This window comes from Drosophila nasuta, chromosome 3, assembly GCF_023558535.2.
Source record: "Drosophila nasuta strain 15112-1781.00 chromosome 3, ASM2355853v1, whole genome shotgun sequence".
Classification (NCBI taxonomy): domain Eukaryota; kingdom Metazoa; phylum Arthropoda; class Insecta; order Diptera; family Drosophilidae; genus Drosophila; species Drosophila nasuta.
The window spans coordinates 10169073-10182988 of NC_083457.1; the positions used below are offsets into that span (position 1 = coordinate 10169073).

General features: G+C 42.3%; 2 protein-coding genes across 7 annotated transcripts; one reads left to right on the forward strand and one right to left on the reverse strand.

Moving 5' to 3' along the window:
• Nucleotides 1–609: 609 nt before the first annotated feature.
• Nucleotides 610–13763, forward strand: LOC132791789 (serine/threonine-protein kinase Wnk). Of its 6 annotated transcripts, none has more exons than XM_060800863.1 (13): nt 610–716; nt 1937–2091; nt 2156–3734; nt 3793–3965; nt 4024–7045; nt 7111–7242; nt 7564–7626; nt 8370–9251; nt 9919–10296; nt 10362–11388; nt 11447–11511; nt 11571–11742; nt 11802–13763. In XM_060800863.1, exons 3-13 carry the CDS (start codon nt 2712–2714, stop codon nt 11942–11944), a joined length of 7080 nt encoding a protein of 2359 aa, XP_060656846.1. In that variant the 5' UTR covers nt 610–716; nt 1937–2091; nt 2156–2711; the 3' UTR covers nt 11945–13763. The 6 variants fall into 6 exon arrangements, with proteins under 6 accessions (XP_060656846.1, XP_060656847.1, XP_060656844.1 ...); XM_060800864.1 differs by lacking the exon at nt 610–716 and adding an exon at nt 946–1201; XM_060800861.1 differs by lacking the exon at nt 610–716 and having other exon boundaries at nt 1965–2091; nt 10365–11388.
• LOC132791804 (V-type proton ATPase subunit e) lies at nt 13080–13862 on the reverse strand. Its single transcript, XM_060800883.1, has 3 exons — nt 13601–13862; nt 13488–13535; nt 13080–13385 (listed from the first exon to the last, which is right to left on the reverse strand). The coding sequence occupies exons 1-3, from the start codon at nt 13693–13695 to the stop codon at nt 13259–13261; spliced, it is 270 nt and encodes an 89-aa protein (XP_060656866.1). The 5' UTR covers nt 13696–13862; the 3' UTR covers nt 13080–13258.
• Between the last annotated feature and the right edge of the window lie 54 nt (nt 13863–13916).

Consider the following 13916-nt stretch of genomic DNA (forward strand, 5'->3'; position numbering starts at 1 on the left):
GTTAATCACTTTATACTAGCACATGCATACATCTATATACACATAACATGGTATGATGTGTTTGGTGTAGCTTTTTATTTTCTTTTTTCCACATTTTTAAGTTGACTTACAACTTAATTAGCGCACACTGCGCTACGACTTTATGCAATGAATTATTATTATTATTACGGTAATGACTACAATTATTTTTTGTAATTTTAAAAGTGAAATTAATACAGTTTTAGACTATGAAATAACTATTTGAAATAACGTTAAGTAACGTACATAATTGATTATTTTTTAGGTGAGTCACTAAATAAGACAATTAAATTATAATATTTTTAAGCGTGAATAAGCGTGAATATTTATGAATTAAAGCTTATTTTAAAAATCAGATGGTCTTATCAGGATATTTTATAGGATTAGAGATAAGGGAGTGCGAAAATCGATTTTAAATAAGAACCGGGCGATATTTCAATGTCGATATATTTACAAAGTTCACAGTTGCATTGATACCTATCGTAAATCGAGCGAATATTGCCATAAAAAATCGATGTTTTGAAGAATTTGCAAAGTACGATGTATCTGTTTTGCCATCGGTGTTTCTCCACCTTTACTCTGTTTTGCTCATCGCTAACAAGTACTACTCTTGTGTAACAAACAGAACAAAAAATAGTCCAATTTTAGTTCTTAAACAAAAATAATATAAGTGCTGTGCAAATATGCAATAGTGAATAGTGAGTGCTCATCAAATGACCACAAGCATTGCCATTTAGACGAAAATATATAATAATAACCCAAAGCCCATTTTGACAAAGGCAAACAAAATAAATATCGATAAATCACACAATTTGTTGGTGCGGGGTCGGCTACATATGTGGCGGTATATTTTGTAAATTTTGTTGTGAAATTTAATGAACGTGCTACAATTTTGATGTATTTGACACAATTATTTTACGGGAAATCGTACTGCGCTAGTGTCCAAACAATAAATTAAATAATGGGCTTGGCGCAGTCATCTAAACCGTGATTTTGACTATGCAAGTTTGCTGTGGTGGTTGTCCACGTCTATGACATCATAAGGCAATGCATACATTTTGTGTGTGCGACTGCGACACAAATATGTAATTTTCATGTTGTGACAACACTTGCAGGACAAATCAATTGGTTTGCCAAGTACAGAAAGGAATTGTAATTATTTCATGTACTCCACTTAACATATGTGCGTACTCATGTATTGAAAGTATTTATTTGCATGCGTGTGCGAGTGTGTGTGTTTGTGTGCGAGAGTACAACAATAAGTGTGTGTTTGCATGCGTATGTGTGTGTCAGTGAGCGATCGGATAAAAAACCAGAAGTCAGCAGAAGTAGGCGTAGTTTGGTGCAATTGGGATTTATGTGTGACTCATAATTAAGATACACCCTAAGAAACTAAAACCGACAACTGCATGACAGCTGTTTTGCAATCGAAACAGAACAAAGTACATACATAGATGCATAAGTATATGCCGTATGTATGTATAACATCTAGTACATACATGCAAACTTAAATACGTACATCTAGTTATATAGTATATGCAGTCCACATACATACATAGCATATAGAGCATATGCATGAGTGTGTGTGTGTGCATACATATGTTATTCGAGCACAGGCGCAGTGAAATATCAATAGTAAAAACTTGTACGTTGTTTAGTGTGAGGCGATGTCATAACTTAAATAATGTACAAACAAATTATATATACAAACATCGTCTATATACATAATGTACATATATGCGAAAGAATGAAGACTTTAAATGAAAGATAAATCGATTAGCGACAAGCGAATGTTTGTTGATTTTGTTTGCTTGCTGTGGAGATAACTACTCAATTGCCGACAAGAAATCAATATCACAGACATACACACGTATACATATGTAAGTATTGTAATACAATTATCTTTTGTCGCTGGCAGATTCCACCTATTCGGTTGTTGTGAAAAAACTGCAAAATTGGACAAACCCTTTGCGACTTTGTACGACAGAGAGAAGTCGTACCCACGAACAGTATTCGGAAGGGCAGCACCATCAGCGAAGATGGTACTACTTCCAGTACCACGCAACCTCAAAGGTGAGCAGATGACACATCTTTTCTAAAATTGAGTTACTATTTCTTTTCTATTTTTGTCTTGCAGAAATAACTCAGATATTTCCGGCGAGGAACAAACAGTGCAAGGAGCAGCTAAAATCCAAAAATCGGTACAGTGCGCTTCTCCGAAAACTGCCTCCCCAGTTAGAAAAGTCCACGGAACGACTGCTAAACTAAAAGACACAAACACAGCACAGCAGCAGCAAAAGAGCAACAGTAGATATCGTCGTCATCGTCAGGGATCTGCACCGGAGCCACACATTCAAAGCACCTGCACTCAACTACAGTCATCTGCACGTCATTCAGCCACAGTGGATCCACTTGTCGCCTCACCATCTCATAGCAAAGGCAATCTGTTAACTCGTCTACTGCGTCAGTTCTCCAGCAGTGCCATCACTGGTCGCCAAGTCAATAGTAAAGCCACCAAGGAGCTGCAAGTTCAATACGATAACCACAACAATCACAACCAGCAACAACAGGAAGAACAACAGCTGGAGTGTAATCTTAGCGAGTCGGTAACGTTAACCAATTTGTCCAACGTTGAGGGCCTCGTTGGCGTCGAGGCAACGGATTCAACCGTTGCGACACATAATGAGGCAACAATGGATGGTGAAGCGCAGTCGTCTGATGCAGTCAACAACAAGAACACGAAGCCAGCAGACGCTGGTGTAGTAAACGCGGATAGCAGCAAAGCAGACAGCAAAGACATGCCAGCCAAGGCAGTGGTTGTGTCTCCGTCCCCATCCACGGCTGCCGATGCCAATGTCAAGCCGAAGCAACGTGAGACGAGAAAATCGTCGTCGGATACGGGCATTGAGCCGGTGCTGAAGCAGCACACAGCATCCACCGGCACAGGATCACAGTCAATGACGGGTCCGTTGCCCTTTAAGTCACCGCATGGCAAGGCAGGCAAGACGGGCGGCAAGGGGACGGACAGTTATGTGCAGACCATACGTTTTGTGCGCAAGAATGTCGATCAATACAAGAGCAATGTTCCCCTACAATTCGAGGAACTGGAAACGGAATTTCCTCGCGACTACGATGACAACATTGAGATGTTGTCGCGTGAAGCGGAGCATTTGGAGGAACAATTCCGTACGCCAACACGCTCGAATACAACAGATGCGGCCAACCATCAAGTGGCCGGCCTCATCGAGAATATCATCACGGAGGCATCGCGCAGCGTGAAAACCGAAAAGACTCAAATTGATGTGCCATGCAAACCGGCTAACAAACAGTCGACGGGTGGCAAACGCGTTGGCTTTCAAGTCGAGGAGAAGATCGATGTCGAAGGCCGGCAACACGACGCAAGTCAGCCAAAGGATTTCGAGAATTTATCCAAGCAGGCCGAGAGTGGTGAACCCGTTTCTGGCGACTCATCTACACCCGGCACAGAAACATCGGTGTCCCAGCAGCCATCATCAACATCCACAGCGTCGGCTACTTCGTCGGTTACTTCACTGACGAAGGAGCGCAAAAGCGATGAGGATGACGATCCGGTGGCGATGTCGCCTTGCGGACGTTTCTTTAAATACGACAAGGAAGTCGGTCGTGGTTCCTTTAAAACCGTCTATCGGGGTCTGGACACTCTAACCGGAGTGCCTGTGGCCTGGTGCGAATTACTCGTAAGTCTTGACAACAAATCAATAAATTATCTTACTAAATATTTTCGAATTTATGTAGGACAAGCAAGTGAAGAAGAGCGAGCGCACCAGGTTCCGAGAAGAAGCGGATATGTTGAAGAAATTGCAACATCCTAACATAGTGCGTTTCTATACATACTGGGAGTTTCCTATTGGACGCAAAAAGAATATAGTACTAGTCACCGAGCTAATGTTATCTGGTACTTTGAAGTCGTAAGTATATCGGGTAAACGTTTCATGAATTATTTAATAATGTGTATTCACTTTACAGGTATCTGAAGCGATTCAAAAAAATACACCCAAAGGTATTGAAGTCATGGTGTCGTCAGATCTTGAAAGGTCTTAACTTCCTGCATACTCGTCAATTTCCTATAATTCATCGTGATTTGAAATGTGATAATATTTTTATAACTGGCACCACTGGTAGCGTTAAAATCGGTGACTTGGGACTGGCAACACTGAAGAATCGGTCCCATGCTAAATCTGTGATTGGTACACCTGAATTTATGGCACCCGAGATGTACGAGGAGCACTATGATGAGTCCGTCGACGTTTATGCGTTCGGCATGTGCATGTTGGAGATGGCCATATCGGAATATCCATACAGCGAATGCAAAGGACCCGCCCAGATCTATAAGAAGGTCATCTCTGGCATTAAGCCAGCGGCCCTCTCCAAGGTCGAGGATCCGAATGTCCGCGACATTATTGAGCGTTGCATTGAGCTAAAGAAAGAGGATCGACCCAGGTGTAACGAGCTGCTGGAATCGGAATTTTTCGACGAAGACATCGGAATACGCGTGGAGCCCACGGCATCAGAACAGTTCCTGTCCGATCCCAGCATTAGCATCATTGAGTTTCGACTGCGTTTTATGGATCCAAAGAAGCGCTCTTCTCGCCACAAGGAGAACGAAGCCATCCAGTTTGAGTATAACGTTCAACACGATGAGTACGAGCAAATTGCCCAAGATATGATGAAGGAGAACATCATCTCGGAGGACGATTCGCGTGCTGTGGCTCGTCTGTTAAAGGTGCAAGTTGTGTCGCTGCTGAAGGAACGCGCCCAGCGCCAAACCCAAATCAAGCTACAGAATGAGAAGTCACGGCTGGAGAAATTAGCTCTGCAAAAGCAACGTGAAAGCTTGCCGACAAATGTAGAGGAAGAGGATGACGAAGAAGACGAGTCGGAGGATGAGGAGGATGGCGTTAAATGGAATCAGCGACTCAAGTATGAAATACTAAACACCGACTCCGAAACCAGCCTGGTGACCTCCACGAACAGTGCCGATCCCCAGAATCTGGTAGCCCGATCAACTACTTCCATACAAAACGGCAATAATCCGTTGCAACAGCAGCCGTTGCCACAATTAGTGGCCGGACAGCAAAAGGTGATTGCATCACCGGCTATTGCGCAAGTGCAACAGCATTCAGCACCGGTTCACTACATACAGAACCCACAGATGGCTTCATATCAAAATGCCAACAACGCCATGCAGGACATTGCGAATGGGCATGGCCAGGTCATCTCACCCACGGGCAATCAACAGCAGCAGCAACAACAGCAGGCCGTACAGCAGCAGCCAGTTGTGCAACTGCAGGCAGCACCTCAAGCTGCAGCACCACCCCAATTGATAGCTCAACAGGTGCAGCCCGTTGTAGTTGGTCATCCACAGCAGCAGCAACATTTGGTTGATCAGCAGAAGGTACAGCAAATACCGTTGCAACAACAACTGCAACAGCTTATGCACACTAGTTTGCCAGCAGCCGATTTGGTGCAGCAGCAACAGCAACAATACTATCAGCAACAACTTGCGCAGCAACAACAGCAGCAGCAACAGGCGTATGCTCTCCAGCAACAACAGCAAATGCAAACACTACCACTACAGCAACAACAACAGCTGCCAGCATCACAGCAACAGCAAATGCAACATCAGTTGCCAGCACAACAGCCCATTCCAAAACAAGCTGTTCAACAGCAGCCCATGCAACAGCAACCTTTGCAACAACAACCTTTGCAGCAGCAACCTCTTCAACAACAACAAACTATCCAGCCTATTCAACAACAACCTATTCAACAACAGCCCATACAGCAACCTCTGCAACAACAGCCCATACAGCAACCTCTGCAACAACAACCTATACAGCAACAACCACTGCAACAACAGCCCATTCAACAACAACCATTGCAACAGCAACCTATTCAACAACAGCCCATTCAACAGCAACCCCTTCAACAACAACCCCTTCAACAACAACCTTTGCAACAGCAAACCATTCAACAGCCGATACAACAGCCTATTCAACAACCTCTGCAACAACAGACCATTCAGCAGTCAACTGCAACTCAGCAGCAGTTATTACAGCAACATCATTTGCAGCAGCTGCAGCAACAGCAACAGTTCGTTCAACAGCAGCAGCAGCAACAACAACAACAGCAGTTCCTTCCAAATGCATTAACGCAACCACTTCAAATTCCCATTTCAACGCATAGCACCCAAATGACGATGCAACCACTTGTTGCTAGTGCCCCACAGATAATGGCACAACAGCAGCCGACGGCAATATTAATGCAAGGACAAATACAGGTGCCGGCAACGATGCATCAGCAATCGTTGCCAGCCACTTACAGTCAAGCTCCGTCTGCACAGCAGCAGCAACAAATTGTGCAGCCACTTGCTAATGTTGCAGATGTGCAACAGCAGCACCAACAAGCTCAACAACTAGCCAACTATGCGAATGCCAACCAAATGCAGCAGCAATTCATACAGACTCAGCAGCAGCCACAGCAACAACAACAGCCGATACCCTTAGAGCAACAGTTGCAGCAGTTGTTGCACAGCCAATCACAGGCGCAAATTGTACAGCAGCAACAGCAGCCCCAACCTCCACTGCAGACAGAACAACATGCTCAGCAAACGCAGCAACAGCCACAGCAGCAGCAGCAACTGCCTATCAAAGTAGTTACTCAGCCAGCAACTGTAACCGTTGTGGCGCAAGAACATGTAGTTGCTCCGGTGCCAACCAATTTTGAGGCTGCAGCGCCAAGTGTCGAGCCAGCAGCAATTTCTACCGATGCAGAAAAGCAGCAGAAACAACAACAGCAACAAGCCGCTGGAGGACGCGTCCAAAAGCCGCGTCGCTCGAATCGCAGCGGCAATGAACGCATACCAAAGCTAAGCGTGACCAGCGTGGATGAGGGCAGTGTCATCAACTGTCACATGGAGAACAAGTTGAAGACCATAACATTCAAATTTGACATTAGCGACGTCAATCCCGTTGAAATTGCTAATAAATTGGTAAGCAATCAATTTACAATGCAAAATTAATGATTAATGCTGATTAAATCATAATGCTTTTGCAGATTGCACAAGATTTATTGTCGAATTGTCAAAGCACCGTGTTTGTGGAAATGATTAACGATATTGTGGAGCAGGTTAAGCAGAATCCGAATCAAATTCCAATCCCAACCACCTATCGCCGCAACATTGAGAAGGTACTTTCATTGCGCAATTTCATTTCAACTTTTATCTTTTTGCACCCTAAAAAAAAAACAAAAAAAAAATTGAGAAACGGTTTCAAGATTGCAGCGGTTTTGGAAAACATTTACAGCCATTTCGAATCCCATTGGAGCCATCCATTTTGGAATATTCTTATTATGTTTTTAAATGTTTAATATATATGTATGAAATGGAGAGCAGATAATATGTGTGCATTGAAGAAGGAGTATTAATTGGAAATACTACTACTATACACATTTTTTTAACCTGATGATGATTATGTATGTTGTATATCTCTACTACTTATAATAAAACAGGTCCGTCACGCGTCTCTAACTCGACAGCGTTCCACATTTAGAACACATCAAAGACATAGATCTGTAAGTGTTAAGTGCACTGTTAAGGGCTTATCTTATCTCGTATAAATACATATACTACTTACTATTTTAATTACATACAATATTCTACTACAACATAGTTTAAAAGCGATCTTTCTTTACTTAATAGGTTTATCGTTTTATATCGTACTCAACGAACATTTCAAGTATTTATTGTATTGTTTATTCGTTTATTCGAAAACGCTGTATTTACATATATTTTTGATTGCATATTTAGGCAGCACACTCACACAAACAACAACACCTGCAAGATCTTGACAAATCAATATGTATTATATTATTATAACAAAATTCGATGTTAGGGTTTGCCTATTTACCGCATAAGTTGATGTTTTCATTTTTGTTTTTGAGTGGATTTTTGACACCAACTAAGACTCCCACGCTCCGTTCCCTTCTCCTCAACGAGCTCTATTGGCTTTTAATCATTTACATTTTTCGAAATTGATCCAAATCAACAACACAAACACACTTGTTTTACTTTTTAGGCAGTAGCATTTTATATTGTCAATGTATTTATCAGGTTAACGATACCATATATATTACTATGTTTATATTCCCTCGACAAACTCTTGTTTCTTTCTTTTATATATATATATATATATTTAATGCTTATGAGTACCTACAACACCAGCGCATTTAAACCGAGACAAACTCTTAAAAACCCAAAAAAGTTTCTTAGTTTATAATTGATATCGAAATGTATTTCAACGCACGAATTATTTTAGCGGGATGAAACCGCCAGCGACATCACAAAGATGTTCGACTCGACAGCGCACAGCGCGGATGCAGCTGGAGGTACCTCGGATGCAGCTGGAAGCGCCACGGATAAATCTAGCACTGGCGAAGGCAGAGCACGCGAATCTTCGATCCAAAGCAATGCGGACTTACAGACAAACATTGCAACGCCACCAACAACCACTTCCACGATGTCATCCTCATCAACGACCTCACGGGATGCCGGTAACAACAGCAATGACGTGACTATTGGCTCGGGTTCGGTCTCACGAAAGACCAGCACCGCCTCGGAGTACACATCGCTGTCCATTGACTATATGCCTGACAGCGCCATTACGCCAACGGGCAACGATGCGTTTCATCCGCTGGATGGCTACTTGGATAAACCCCAATCCGAGCAGAAGGCACGCAGTCTGGCCATAAGTCGAGTGCAAATGCTGTTGGAATCGACGCGCAGTGAAGCGAAACCCAGAAGTTTGAATTTGCCGCTGAATCGGCAGTTGAAAATTGTCGAGGATCTGAAGCATACTCGCAGCTTGGATGATTTGAGCGAAGTGAACATCACATTCGAGATGCCGCCCAGCAAAGTGGCCAAGCAATCGACGGAACTGGCGAATGCCAATGCCGATAAGTCCAAAGAGAGTGGTGTCCAGCTGGGTGCAGTGCAGCCACCAGGAGGAGGTGGAGGAGCCGCCAATACGCTCGAACAACTGAAGATCGAACTGGAGAACATTACGCATGCGCATGCGTTCGCCTCCGCTGTGGTGGCCTCGATTGGAACGCGGCCAAGTACTTATCAAGCCTCGCCGGCAATTGCATCGATGAAAGCTCTGTCGGCACAGCAGCCGGTGCCGTCGTCCGACATTGTTGTGGTTGGTAGTCAAATTCTAATTCAAATTGTTATGTGTTATTCGTATTCGTAATTGTAATCGTTAATCGTAATCTCGTATCGTAAATCTATATATTGTGTGTATAATTTGGCTCTTTTGGTTCAGCTTTCTTTTGATTTTTTTCTTATTGTTATTCGTAGATTTGCGTATTTAATGTTAAACAAAAACGCATACTAATACTGCTTACTGCTCTTGATTTGTTATTAATAATTTGTACTTATAGGATTACATTATTCAAGTAGTTAAAACTCTCTATTATAATAATCTGTGCAGCAAACTCAACAGATCAACAGTAAATAATTCATATTTTATTTTGTAATTGAAGGATATCCTTAAAATGTTTAACATCAGTCTACACTGGTTGCGGTTGTAGTCACCTAACATACTATTATATAACATAGTTTAACTTGGTCTGGCTACACAGAACTAATAACGACTGCTTTCCAATGACTTATCTCCATTCACCAGACAGACTTGTCGTTTTGGTTATAGTTCCATTCGTAGTTTGTAATCGTATTTGATTTGATTTCGTACTAACGCTTTTCGTTTTTGGTCAGCTATAACAACTGCCTTCATGTTGCCATCTGGTATCCGCAGTCGCGCATTTGTCGGTTATCTCTCATCCAATGCAATATGTTTCTATGCGCAGGTTAACAAATCAAACAGCGTGGGAGGTGGCAGCGGATCGGCTGCTTCATTTGGACAGAATACACCCACCGCAGTGCTAAACTCGGCACGTGGCTCATCGGTGTACAACTCAAGGCGCACGTCCATTGACAACAGCATGGGATCCGATATGCAATTGCCTGCAACGAACCTCAACATCAACCACGAAGGCGTCGTCACCGCCAACGACGCTACGACTGAGGGCAGCGACAAGAAGCTGGCCAAACAGGAGAGTCTCGACAAAGTCACGAGTGCGGGCAGCGAGTCCAGGAATCCAAGCAATGGTGCACTCAACCAGAACTCCATCGCGGATCTGGAAAAGAAATTGGCCGCATTGCGACATGCTGACAACACAGAGGAGGTAACTAACTTATTTGCACCTGATTGCGATCCAAGCAAATAATAATTTTTAAACAATTGCTTTAGCAGCCAGCTGCAGCTGTCGCCGTACCTGTGACAAAGCCATCGGAGGAATCGGTGGTCAGCGTGAATGCTCGCAAAATCTCTCGATTTAGCGTTAGTCGTGTGCAGGAGCAAAAGACATCCACGGACGAGGCGCTGCATAATCAATTGAAGATTGATCTGCAGATCGCCGGCCAGGGGCACAATTTTAATGCCAACTCTGTTCAAAATGGCAGCATGGTCAACACGCCCACTGAGCTCATTAGTTCGCCCATACAGAACGTGCCGTTAGCCATTAACGGCATCCAATTGATTTACCAGCAACAGCAGTCTGTTCCCACTGGTGTCAACGTGATGGTGCCTCAGAATCAGGCGTTGCAAAATGGTGCTGCTGCTCAGCAGCAAGTGCAACATGCGCCACAGCAACAACCACAACAACAGCAGCAGCAACAGTCGCAACAAATGCTGTCGCAGCGTCATCAGCAAGTTGTGAACGCAGTGCCACAACAGCAACAACCTCAGCAAATACCGTTGCAGCAAATGGTGCCACAGCAGCAGCCAACGCAACTTATACCTCAGCAGCAACAACAGCAGCAGCAGCCAACACAGCAACAGCAGCAGCAGCAACAACAGCAATCGATGATGCTGCAACAACAACAGCAAGCTGCACAGCAGTTTGCAATGTCCACATCACAGCAGCAACAACAACAGCAGCAGCAGCAGCAGTATATGCAAGCACAGGCAAATCAAATGCATCAGTTGGCGCCACTCGTCATGGGCATGGGCGTGGGTGTGGCACAACAAATGCAGCCACATCAATTGGCCGGCATGCCAACGCATCAGCAATTGCTTCAACAGCAGCAAGCTCTACAATTACAGCCGCATCTGCAGCAGCAACAGGCGGCCATGTATAATCAACAGCAACAGCAAAATTTTCAAGTGTCTGCAACGGGTCAGCTGCTGCAACAAGCGCCGCTGGTAGGCAACCAGCAGCCAGCTCAGCCCATGCAGCATGTGCTGCAACCACTGTTCAATCCAGCTGTGGCAGAAGGTAAATAACACTCGCCTAATCAATTTACATAGATTAATCGAAAAACATTGAATTGCAGTTGCTGAGGAGCCCGTGTCTTTGGCGGCCACACATCCACATCTTTTACCTAGCGATATTCAATCGGTAAGCATCATAATTTACGTTTGATGGCCTTCAACTAAAGTTCCATGCCTGCCTTACAGGATATTAAGCATAATCTGGACTCGTTGGTCAATCAATTGTGCAACACTCGCTTGGGAACAAACCAGCATCAGCGACTGCTGCTTCTGCGTCAGCGACAGCTCATCGAGGAGGACGAACTGCGCTTGAAGCATTACGTGGAATATGAAAAATTTCAAAAGGCATTACGCCAATGTAAGCATAATTTCATTTTCAAATTTATTAATTATTTAATGTATTCGTTTCCCTTACAGCTCTTAGCACAAATGCGCCAGCAACGACCGCGTATTATTCGCCAGCTGCTGCTCCGGTTCAACCAAATTTGACAGCTCCAGCGACAGCAGCACCAGCACCACCATCGTCAAACACTACACCAGCCGGCTCAGCAAATACATAAACGTTTCAACAATTTGAATCCATTTAGTGTTGCCGCGCCGTCGTCGTAGCAACCATAATCAGCAACCGATCGCATCCCCTCCTCAATTTCATGACAAGTCATTAAAATATTGCTACCCCGAAAATGGTTTGGCAACTACTGAACTCTGCTATTGGGCACGATTGCGATTTCGAAAATTCTGGATCTGCCATTAGATATTAAGTGCAAAGTTGTCGGATTATGTGGGGGGAAAATTGTCTGTAAATATGTAGTCACACAGTTATTTTGATTTGATTTGCCATTGTTTCGCTTATTGTTTTAATTTTGTTTTTGATTTCTACTATTCATATTCTTTATATGCAATGCTGTTTCCTCTCATTTGTTGTCAATCAAAATGAAGTTTCGGATTTTATTTAAGCAAATTGTAAATTTGATTAGCGCTAAAGTGTAAATAAATATTTCAATAATATCATGTACACTCATACATCAAGATACATACTTATTACTATTATTATTATTATTATATATATACATACTATATATTTTAAACCATCAGTGATTTATGTTTTTTGCGTAGTTACTAAATAAATAAACTTTTATTGAACTTCAAGTGATAATATCAATACAACCGTCTTTCTCCAGAAACCTTTCGAAGGCAAGGAAATGGAATTTACAATTTTTGCTTTTTTTCGCTTTCTAAAACAAAGAATAAAGTACAGAATCATGCTAGCAACTACTAACGCTCATAATTCGTGCTTTTTTTAATGGGCGAATGAATTCGAATAAATACCTATGCTTCACAGAATTTTCTAATTATATTAATTGCATTATTTATAAGCTTTTTAAAAATGCTTTCTACATTTTAATATTGTTTTGGAGACTGTGTGTTGCATCCGTCCTCAAAATTTCTTCACTAAATAATTTTTCTGAACGGTTAGTATCTTTATACTAAAGTAATCCAACACTGATTAATCCAAAGATTGCAAGAAACCCAAGAATATTTGCGCCAAGAATTAAATTAAAAGAGAATTTACTATTGATATGTATGAGCTCAGCTCGTTACCTTGGATGGTAACAAGTGTATGGAGCACTTGCGTTTATGTAACAGAAAATACAGATACAAATTGAATATAATACAAGGAATTCAAAACATTACTTCGATTAAACTTCATCCACGAATATGGGATTTATTTACTCGTACATAATAATATAATGCAAACTTAAACAGTTTTCAAAAAAAGAAACATTTGATTAACACATTTGTGGGATGGATCAAAAATGAATCAAAGAAACATAAACAAATCTTTTCGATGGAATGACCCACATATTTACAAGTTACACTGTAACATCCATGGTATCCTTAATTTCATTGCCCCATTCTCGGGCCATTATCATAATTTCATTCATGGATAGTTTGGGTCCGATCAGGGGATTCATCTGCGTCAAATAACAGCAAAGCCAACTGCGAAAGAAAGATGATAAAAGTTACTGTATTTGTCATACTTGGTATCTGTGTGTGTGAACTTATGCACACATATCAGGGCCACCAATAAGAGATACTTACAACAGCCAACAGGTAACGGCAGTAAGCATAATGCAGCACTGGGTAACACTATGTACAAATAAGAAGTAATTATAAGTAGAATTTAAGTAAATTGTGGAATTTGAGTTACTTACCCTCTGTTAGGGCCCCGAGCAAAGAAGGGGCAAATGATGCCAATAAAGGCCCAAATAGCAGTGATAATAACTGGGGGAACGTAGGCTTCAACCATTTTTAGGCACTGTTTGTAACTTATATGTAATACTGAAGATCTGCCGTGATCAGCAGGTTTAGTTGATGGTTCGGAAACAAAAAAAGTTAATAAGTGATCACGAACAAGGCACTTTTTTCAATCAGTATGAATATCACATGACAGACATGGGACAGAAACATATGTTGACGACGCTGCCAGACTTCGCATGGGTGTGTTGTGTTGTAAGCTGTCAAAAAATT

Excerpts from the sequence above, each read along its gene's own strand:
- LOC132791789 (XM_060800863.1), top strand. The coding sequence starts at position 2,712 with ATGGATGGTGAAGCGCAGTCGTCTGATGCAGTCAACAACAAGAACACG. Across the intron at positions 10,297-10,361 it reads ATGCTGACAACACAGAGGAG|CAGCCAGCTGCAGCTGTCGC; the intron begins GTAACTAACTTA and ends CAATTGCTTTAG. Across the intron at positions 11,389-11,446 it reads CAATCCAGCTGTGGCAGAAG|TTGCTGAGGAGCCCGTGTCT; the intron begins GTAAATAACACT and ends ATTGAATTGCAG.
- LOC132791804 (XM_060800883.1), bottom strand. The coding sequence starts at position 13,695 with ATGGTTGAAGCCTACGTTCCCCCAGTTATTATCACTGCTATTTGGGCC. Across the intron at positions 13,536-13,600 it reads GCTCGGGGCCCTAACAGAGG|TGTTACCCAGTGCTGCATTA; the intron begins GTAAGTAACTCA and ends ATTTGTACATAG. Across the intron at positions 13,386-13,487 it reads GCCGTTACCTGTTGGCTGTT|TTGGCTTTGCTGTTATTTGA; the intron begins GTAAGTATCTCT and ends TTTCTTTCGCAG.